The following is a 10939-nucleotide window of genomic DNA, read 5'->3' as shown; positions in this document are numbered from 1 at the left end:
TTCTTTTAACATTTCTGACATTCAGGCTATGTTTGGGTGGGTGTGGGCTGTTTTCTATAACACAAGAAGGCCTGCAGTAATACTGCTAGCTAGACATGAAAAGAGAAAGGGCGAGAAATAGAGTGGGGAGAGATGAACGAGAGGGACACATGAAGTGAGAGTGTGTGAGGAAGAGAGAGATAAAGAGTATGAGAGGGGGTGATAAAGAGAGGGATAACACAGTAACTGAGAGGAAGAAAGAATAAAGAGGTAGTCCAAGAGAGACAGAGAGAGGGAGAGCGAAAAAGTGAAATTTAAAGAGAGATGAAAACGAGTGGAAGAGAGTGAGAAAGGAGGAACAGAGGGGAGAGGAAAGAGAGAGGGAGAAAGAAACATATAAAGAAGGATAAAGAAATTGAGAGAGAGGGAAGGGGTAAAGACAGTGAGAGAGAGGAAAGTGGGAGAGGGAAAGAGAGGAAAGTGAGGAAGAGAGAGCAGGACCTATTGGAGTGAAGTACAATGTAAGGATTGCTGATGTCTTTAGCGCTTCAAGCGCTGCTGTAACTGAGTGAACTAGGCGCTAGAGAGGACATGCAGTAGCTGGGCATGGTGTGAGGGGAGGAGCTAACAGTACAGCGGCCCCATTCATGAGCTGGAATGGGTGCGCTGTAGTGGCACTTCCCCTAAGTGTGACAGTAGTGTGCAGGGAAGCACACTGAGCAAGACGAGGAAGGGGTGGGAACTGGGAAGGTCGAATGAGGGGGGGGGGGATATAACACCCCAGCCCGTGCTCGTGGGGGCCAAAGGACTGCATTGATCGAGGCCAGCCGCTGCAGCCTGAAGCCCTAAAGAACTCCTGAAACCAAAGGAAAGTTAACCCCTCCAGGGCCGAGAGAGGTGTCTGCCCCCTGCTGAGGATGGCTGTGCTCCTGGGCGCTGTCCTGCTGGCGTCCTGCCTGACCCTCACTAAAGGTGAGTAGACACATGCTTTGGTCATTTGGTAAAAGTTATTCACTGGATGCAAAAAAATAAGGGGCAGATTTATAAGCCCCTTGCGCCACTTTTGCGTCACTTTTCCTATGTTAAAAGTGACGCAAAAGTGGCGCAAGGGGCTTATAAATCTGCCCCTAAGAGTCGAATGGAAAGGGGGTGGGCTCTGATTTTTGAGCCAAATCACTTGAATTGATTTGGGAATTGTGCAACTCCTGGGTCCTAAACTAAGCGCGAGGCAGGAGGAGACTGGAACATGAAATTATGAGAACTCATCTAGTACGCTTGTCTCTTATCGCACAGCCACTCAATAGCAGGGTAGCTCAGTGAACAATGCACACAATGTAGAGATCTGTCTGTAACCTGAGGGGCACAGTTTTCTGTTTTCAGGATCTCATTCTTTTGTGCCTAGCGGCTAAATTGTATAAAAATCTTGGAGAGCTGGGTCCTGAACGCCCTCTCGTCAGACATTGCCTCCTTCACAAACCTTCTTTCTTGAAAGGGAGGCAAAACATGTTTGCACCAAGAAGTAGCCTAAATCACCTCCAACGACCGAAAAATGTTTTGGGGTGCAGCCGCTGTGTTCTGGCTGCGACCATAAAAATCTCGTTATATAAGCAAAATCATTTGACACCATTTACATATACTTCTCAGGGAGCACGTGTAATATGTACAAGTCAGCTGTTAAATATACTTGCTGTAGCAGCTACTCACTGACGCACCCTGCTCTACATCACGCCCTGGCATCCTGTTTATGGAAAGCACCTCCTTTTCGAGGTGCTGCTGCTGCTACAACAAAAATGTTCTTTTTAAACTATGTTAGTGCCTCGTGGCGCTACAATACATTCCTAAAAAACGGATGATAAGTTTGGTAGATATAGCGCCTGGTATCAGCTTCTAGAAAGCACAGAATGTTGTAGTGCTTTAATTATTCCAATGGCTATTTGAATGTGACGAGAAATGTAAACCTATTCCGAATGTTTGCCTGGTCGTTCAGTTCATGATGTGTAAGGGGAGAAGTGAACATCTAACGAGGCGCTACTGGTAGAAACAGCCAGGAGTGCCCAGGTTTCTGGACCGCAATGGATGTTCGGAGTTTCAAAAACTGGGAAGATGACATTCGAAAAGGAAGCTGACCTCAGTAATTCACTTGTGGGTGTGGTTTTTAGGAAGGAGCTTTGGACTTAAGAACTAGGAAACCTGGAGGTGGGTCCCAGCTTCCCCCTTTGCGATATTTTGTGATCCAGTGAAGATTACCTACCGTTTTAGCGCCCCAGTCCCAATGGCATCAAACATTGGGAGGTCTAAGAAAAACATTGGACTTCTACAAAGAAAGGTGCTTGTAACTGGATATTCGAAGATAACACTGCATAGAGCTGAGAAATAACGTGGCTTCACGGTGAGTCACCTCACAGTTGGACAGCACCCTTGTGTCCTTCATATGACCTTGTGGCTACCTGGTCCTTTTGAAAGGTATATTCCTGTCGGATGTGTGGTATCCTTCCGCTCAGGGTCTGGCTTGATGTAGTGACCCTGTCGTCACATTGCTCTGTCTGCCTTACCCAGTGTCACCTGATATACATGTCTTCCTATGTCCCACCATGTGTGTGGTGCCCCAGATTTTCCACATATCTTCCTACATGCATGTCTGTCAGTATTCGTGTCTCCAGTGGGTTTCCTGGTGTCTCCCTATATCTGTCCCTCCCAGTGTTCATGTCTTGCCAGAGTTTCCCAGTGTCTCCCTGAATCTGTGCCTCTGGGTGTGAGTGTTCCCCCTGCAGGAGAGGACATGCTATTACCTCAATCTGGCAAACGCTGGATCAGCGGCTGCATTAAAGCCCCTAATGTTGCCAGCCCGCTAGATTAGAGCCTTTCAGGTGCTGGTTAAGAGCCTCGAGACCATAGGTCTTCACTTTCCCTCTCATAAGCCTTTCTAACCATGACACCCTCTGTGCTGCTTCTCCTGCTTCTTAGTCACCTGGTAAACATATGCTGGACCCTCAGAGGTAGTGCACACCTCGAATTCACATGCCAGGCTGTCTGAAGCTATTCAGTCCATCCCCAGAGCTTCCCTGGGTCTCGCAGTGTCTGTGCGATGACCCTGAGCTTCCAGGTGTCTCCAAGTGTCTGAGTCTCCTGGTGCTCTTGTGTCCCATTCTGCATATCTTATTGTCCATATCTTCCTTGTCCATGTCTGCCTAGAGTTTGCCTATGTTACTCCCTGGGTCTCCCCAGTTTTTTCCTGTGTCTCCTAGAATCAATGTTTCCATGTGTCCATGCAACCACTATCCATGTCTCTCAGAGCCCATGTCTCAGAATCCATATCTCCCTTGGCTATGTCTACCTAGAACTTACCTGTGTCACTCTCTGTCTCCTCAGAATAGCCCAGAATTTCTCCTTGTCTCCCAGCACTAGTGACTACAGGTACCTGTGTATCTCACTGTCTATGTGCTTCAATGTCCACGTCTTGGTGTCTATCTTTCGTGTCCATGTCTACCCAGAATTTTCCTGGGTTAGTCTTTGGGTCTCGCCAGAATATTCCAGTATTTCCCCCTGTCTCTGAGTATCACTCTCTCAAGGTGTCTACTTTTCCCACTGTCTTTGTCTCTCAGCACCCATGCCTTGGTGTCCATATCTTCTGTATCCATGTCTACCTACAGTTTTCCTGAGCCAGTCCCTGGGTCTACCCAGAACATCTCAGTATTTTCCTGTGTCTCCAAGTATCACTATATCCAGATGGCTGTCTCCAATTGAATATGTATCATCTTAATGTCCCTATAGTCCATGTCCATGTCCATTCAGATGTTCCCTTTGTCACTACTTGGGTTTCCCATGACTGTCCCAGTATATCACTGTGTCACCCAGTGTCATTGACTTCAGGTGTCCATGTCTCTCAACATGCACGTGTCGGTGTACATGTCTTCCGTGTCCCAGACTGGCCCAGAGTTTCCCTGAGTCAGTCTCTGGGCCTCACCAGAATATTCCAGTATGTCCCTGGGTTACCCAGTGACATTTTCTCCTGGTGTCTGTATCCCCCATTTTCTATCTCTCAGCATCCATGTCCCAGTGTCCATATCTTCTGGTCCATGTCTACCTAGACTTTTCCTGTGTCAGTCCCTGGGTCTCCCCCCAGAATATCTCAGTATTTCTCCATGTCTGCCAGTACCACTGACTCTAGATGGCCGTGTATCAAATACATCCACAGACACCCTTACCTCAATGTCCATATAGTCCGTGTCCATGTCTATCCAGAGCGTACATGTGTCACTCCTTGGGTTACCCCAAAATATCCAAGTATTTCCCTGTGGCTCACAGTGCCTGTGTGTCCTCAGGACTTCCAAGTGTCTCCAAGTATCAGAGTCTCCTCGCATCTGTGTCTCCCATTGTCCTGGGTTCCTGTGTCAGTCCCTGGGTTTCCCCAAGAATATCCCAGTGTCTCAATATATACTTTGTCAACAGTTAACTGTGGGGTTTTCAGATTGATATCTGAACACACCCAGTTACACTTTACATAAACTTCCTGAAGTTCTGCTATGTATTTAATCTGTGATAATTTGTCCCAAGGTGCTATTCATCATCATATCACATATTTCTTGTGGTCTGCTATTCTGCTCCATTTTGGAGGTTAGTGCTGAATCATACTATGGAGCAAAATAGAACACCACTACAAATATATAGCACAACTCTACAACTATATAGCACACCACTACAGATACACACTACTACAAATATATAACACACCACTACAAATATATAACACACCACTGCAAATATATAACACACCACTAAAAGCACACCACTGCAAATATATAGCACAACTCTACAACTATATAGCACACCACTACAAATACACACTACTTTAAATATATAACACACAACTACAAATATATAACACACCACTGCAAATATATAACACACCACTAAAAGCACACCACTGCAAATATATAGCACAACTCTACAAATATATAGCACACCACTACAGATACACACTACTACAAATATATAACACACCACTACAAATATATAGTACACCACTACAAATATGTAACACACCACTACAAATATATAACACACCACTAAAAGCACACCGCTACAAATATATAGCACACCCCGACAAGTATATAGCCCACCACTACATTTAGAGAGGCAGTCCTTATAGAATTCCTAGGATGACTGCGACTGAGGAGAGGAATTCAACCAGTCATTGACCCCTTCTCACTGTGAAAGTGTTTTATAGAGTGAACCCTATCAACAACATCACACAACCAACATAATTAACTATTGGTAAGATCCTGCCAATGTAGAAGAGAAATCTTCTCCAAAAGTGCCAGCTCTAACCAAAAAAACACTTCAAGGCCAGTAACCCTGCAGTTAACGCCCAGAATGTGTTATTCACTTCTCTGTGTATAAGTTGGATCATACACCCTGATGGAGACGGTATAGGCATTGTATATTTTGCATAACACAAAAGGCATAGCAAGATGTAAGCAACCAAATATGTAACTTCAACCATAGGCAGAAATAGGAATGCCTCTCATGAACTGTAATAGCCCTCTCAGACTTTGTGGCATGCTTCATCATCAGGCCTATGACTTCTGTTCTGACAGGCTGGACTCAATCATGCAATGGAAGCTCCTGATGTTGTAAGTGGGTCGCATTTGGGCAGAAATCTAAAACTGTTTACAGCAAACCGAATTATTATTATATTTGCTGTTGCTCTGGCATGATTAAGAATGTGAGAGGTGGGTGGTTAAAAGGTTTTATTATTCACCCACTCTAAAACATCAGTCAACATGTTCTAGCCAGTACTAAAATCCACTAGTGATCAATGGCCTTCGTCAGGATTAAGATCCCTAACTAGTATGCTCTACCTCAAGCCAGAAAAGCCATTATTGTAGGAGGACAGATAAACACACCTATAACATGTAATGGATACTCTCATGTATCACCTAGTCACAGATATTTCCCTGTGTTTTGGGCGACATTGCCACATGGAGTCATAAAATGAATATCTCTCTGCAGTCAAGCATTCGTCAAGGGACCAATGGTACCCAGCGAAGTGTATTTTCTTTCCCCCCAAACAGAGCATCTTCCCAATGACCTATGATCAATTCACTCTTTCACACCTAAAATGGATAGTTCCTGCAAACCCTGCCCACTCTATGTGGACAACATATTGTTGTGCCATCTGACAACCTTTGGGTTACAGCATAAAATAAATTCTGATGGTCCTGCACAGTGCGTTTTTCATCTTTCTCCCGCTTCAGAGAGAAGTGAATAGTTTCCCACTTGATACAAGCTTTCAGGGTATCCCACACAGCTCCATGTTCCTTCTCAAAAACTCAGAGATCCACTCCTTCATATCTTCTCGATATTCGTCATTGTATACTTTACTTGAGCAGTCAAAGCACTATTTGTTGAACCTGCTGCTAGTGTATATACATATTCGTGGAAATGACTGAACAATTTAAGATCTTGAGAGGGACACTGCAAGGTTATCCCAGCTACCCCTTGCTATTTGCATTGTATATTGATCCCTTTGTAAGGAGACAGGAAAGTGATAAATCTATTCTTCTGGTCCACATGCAAGGTTAATACTAAAATCTTGGCCTACGCCGATGACATTGCTCTGGTCACCCCAAATCCGGAATCATCTATTAAGACCGTCAAAGAAGAGGCTCGAAATTTGGGGATATCTCGGGGTACTCCTTGAATAAAGATAAGACACAAATCATTATCAATGAGAATATATCCCTGGTGGATTATAGAGTGGTGGAAATCGCGGTGTATCTGGGTGTCACCTTAACGGCTAACATCGATGAAATTATTTTAGAAAACTTAGCTCCCCTAGCTAATTAGACCAAAAAAGTACTCAGTAGGCTAAATAATTTACATCTATCCCTTGTGGGTAGATGTAATGCAGTCAAGATTATATTTTTTTCTTAAAATGTTGTATCTAATTAAAGCCATGCCCCTAGAATTTTCTAATCTGTGGTTAAAGAAATTGGATGGCCTTTTTTCACAATTTTTATGGGCTTACTCGTGACACAGAAGATCCTTAACATTTCCTACCCTTAATTATATTACTGGGCTACCACTCTACAGCACTGTGCTGCTCTCCTGAAAGAACACCTTTGCGGACACGCGCTGGATCTTCACTCTCCCCCTCGAATTGCTAATTGGTACAGAAGCCTGGGGCTGTCCATGGAGACCGCTAGAACTTGGGTACTATAAAAGGGTGCGTTTTAAGACCCTTCTCTGTGTTTTCAAGGCTTGGACATCAGTTTGTGGACTGTTGGGTATAGGCAGACTGATATTTTATACGCCCCTTCGGGGTAATAAGAATTTACCAGAGATTTTCGGAGATTCTCATATCAACACTTGGATTAATGCCGGAATTAAGAAAGTAGGGGCTTTTTTATTCATCATCTGGTTTTATCTTATTTGAAAATCTTAGAATAGATTTTGATCTCACTCATAAGGAATTTTTTAAGTACTTCCAAATCAGGGAGTTTTTACAATGCAAATGGGGCAGGCCCGCAAGGTTTTTAAATAATTGATCCTATAGAGAAATTGACAGAACCGAAATTTCCCCCAATTGGTATTTTATACAATCTTCTGAATAATTTTAAGAAAGACGATCTAGAAAAATACTCTATAAAGTGTCAAGTAAAAATAGACATATCGGACTCGGCTGTTGCAGGGATTCTGCTTCTGCACAGAACTATGCGCAGGAACCCAGGCCCTCAGTGAATTGTGGTGTACCAAAAACTCACCTCAGAACCCAGAACCCCTTATCCGGCCAGCATCAGTGTCCCATTCTTTATCCGAGGTTCAGCTCGGCGGTCCCAATGTATATACAACCCAGAACAAGCGACTTAGTATATTTCTCAGGAATGGTGGGAATCAGAAATACCTTTTCGTAATTATTCTCATACCAGTCCACAACAGAATAAACAGAGACACGGTAAAAGTTTAAAGAGTTTATTTTATAAACCTCGTGTCCTAAGATGCAGCAGTTTGGCTAACATAAGCAGACAAACGATTAAAATCAAAACCATCAGCATAGTTACAATACCATAGAAAATGAAAGGAGTAATCATACTAAAATGACAGTGGATCTAAGCCACCTTCCTTACTCTAGCAAACTAATAGTATTATTATTAGACTAGTAAAAGGTCTCTAGGCTTGAATGGGGAACCCCATACCGTAAAGATCAGCTCAGTGAGTTCACATCACAGGATCAGCTATGCTCTGCTCCTGGGAAAGCTCTCCTTCCGAATGTAATGAAAACATGTAACACTGCAATATTAAAAGCACTCGACTTTCAGGTATTTGCAGCTGCGTGCGTGTTATGGCTAAACTAGTGGGCTGATCAACCTGAACTCAACAACATGCACCGTCTAGCGACCCAGACTGTTTCTTTACACTGTGTACAGACCAAGGTCGCAGCTCACTGTTTGGGATGTGAACAACAGACAGTTCTCCCTATGAAGCAAAGTCGAGCAAGCATTTCTCAATTTAATAACATGTGACTACAGTGTCGTGTGCAAAAGCAGCAAAAGCGGCACAATGGCTTTCTAACATCTAACGCGGTTGTGCTAACTTAGCATTGTACATATATAGATAACGATCTTCACAACACCCCCCCTTGATCGGACCACTAACCAGTAGGGCGCACTTGCAAGAACGCAGAGTTCAAGTCTGATAGAACGGAACCAAGGGCATGAACTGTAAGTCCATATAAGGTAAGGGAAAAAAGTTTGAAGAAAAAGAAAAAAAATAAAGAAAAAATTAAAACGGAGTAAAAAAAAACAACATGTAGAGGATTTAAAAAAAACATCACTGAAGGACTTAGGACGAAATGATAGTACAATAGTCAATCCATAAATGTATAAGCACAATAAGTTGCAACAGCTTCCAAGAGGAAATCATTGGAACGTTCCGCAAAATTATCTGCCATCCAGTTCAGGACGGGGAAGGAACACACGTGCTCCTCTACCACCGGAGCCTCCAGCACCAGACGAGGACAACTGGCGTGTTCTTCAAGAAAACTTCTTGCTAAGAAGTCAATCGCAGCCGTTCCGATGTCCCAATTCCGAAGGACTCCATGTGCTGCTCCACAGGCCATAATCCCGACACCAGAACAGTCCAACTCATGAGCCACTAAGGGGCTCATCTGCCGATCATAATCCGGGGCAGGAGACACCGAGTTCGACAGACACAAATCCAGAGCCCATTGGAACGGCAATCTAGGCAATGAAAGACGGCTGCACACAAGTAAAGTAGAGAAACCAGAAGGACAATCCATAGGCTATGCTTAGAGTTGCCAGTGGTAAAGTGCCATAGTATTCAAGCATCCGGTTACGAAGATGTAGCAGCCGGGACATGCTATTGTGTGACGCAAGTTGTGCATCCATAGCGCGGGGCGCAGATCAACAAAAGTATTCCAGCTATGAGGGCGAGAAGTAAAGGGAGACCTCCGAAGACGCCGGAAAAAATAGAATGAAAAAAGGCCGGGATCACACCAAAAATAGTCTGAAAGGAGGTCACGAGGCCGGAGCCCACAATTTAAAAAAAATGAGCCATGCCACTTGTTGACGAGGCATTAAAGATAGTCTGAATCAGGGTCCCAAAATGAAGGGGGAGATCAGTATTCAAAAGCGCTTGCACCTCAGTGCGGATGTTTGCTACGTGAAGGATAAATGTTTCCCGGGATGAAGTCAACGCGACTTCTTTTTGAGACAATAGAGCCCTTATTCTGCTCATCTTGTTGAACTCTGCTTTCAAGGTTGGAATGGAAGGCCAGATGGATACATCCAGCCGGCCATGCAGGGGTGGGAAAAGGACGTTATTACAGCAAACTACTCTCTGTGATACAGTCACTATGTATGGAATTCCCACTAACATCCCACAGCAAGCTTCATTATTTAATAGCAAATAACTACCGTTAGCAAGCAGAGTAAAAGACGGCGTTATAACTGGCACAGGAATCCCTTTCAGGACGCATGCTAAATTAGGAGCGTGCACATTACATGCACCATGCAATTGAATGTGCCTACACACAACAGAGTGATCCTGAGTGGAAGTGCACTCTTCACCTTTCAAGTAAACCTCCTTGCCGTCTCTCACACATCTATACGTGAATGGGAGTGACCAAACTTTGTGCAGGAAGGCAGTACCGAGTTGTTCATATCTGCCTAGAGCATAATGCTTCATGCACGAACTGAATTTAAACAGGGGGAACGGTAACGTGATCAACCCATTTACAAGCCACACAGCAGAATTCAATTCAGCTACCGAGAAAGGCAAAGGTTCTAACTTTTCAATGTGCAGTAATGAATATGTAGCATCTTTCATGGACATGAACTGTTGTTTCGCAGTTAAATTAAAAGGAAGGAACAAAGATGACGTGTTCATGTAATCCCAAGGGACTTTCCCTGCCTTTAACGTTTGCAATGTCCATGCAAACTGCATAATGGAACGCAATTGATTTTGACCATGATGCAATACAGACAAATCATCCTGCACAATGTCTACCACAGATGATACAATATTATCTAAGGTATAGATTCTAGAAGATAGGGTGTTAATACTATTATCTATAACAGCCAACACCTTTTCCATATTGGCTTGATCAATAGCACGTAATCTGGATGCAGCCTCTATTTGTGATAACTTCCAAACTTCGTTATAAACAGCATACACCCATCTTTTGGACCTGCCTACTGCAGGACCCTTAACAAAATCATTCAAATCTATTTTGTCATTTAATCGTGCTAAATGAACTTTAACAGAAGCTAAAGTGGAATGTTGCAGCCAAGACTGGCATAACTTCCCTACCGAGTAGGTAGTTACAGTGTGAGAAGATTCAAAACGGGGGTCTACACGAACCTGTGTATACCCCTGCTTTAAATCCAGAAACCGATGTTGACAGGAATCCGAACTCGTTTGCCAAACCAACCACCCT

General features: G+C 43.8%; 1 protein-coding gene across 1 annotated transcript in view; it reads left to right on the top strand.

The window, feature by feature from the left end:
* Positions 1-780: 780 nt before the first annotated feature.
* The window catches only part of LOC146829599 (hemicentin-1-like), a 454493-nt gene continuing 444334 nt past the window's right edge, over positions 781-10939 (top strand). The window contains exon 1 of the mRNA XM_085608301.1: positions 781-951. Coding sequence (XP_085464427.1) covers positions 897-951 — 55 coding nt within the window. The 5' untranslated portion in view covers positions 781-896. The remainder of the gene's footprint in view (positions 952-10939) is intronic.

This window comes from Triturus cristatus, chromosome 5_2, assembly GCF_964204655.1.
Source record: "Triturus cristatus chromosome 5_2, aTriCri1.1, whole genome shotgun sequence".
Classification (NCBI taxonomy): domain Eukaryota; kingdom Metazoa; phylum Chordata; class Amphibia; order Caudata; family Salamandridae; genus Triturus; species Triturus cristatus.
The sequence above is the reverse complement of the archived record's forward strand: the minus strand, read 5'-3'. Positions and strand labels throughout refer to the sequence as shown.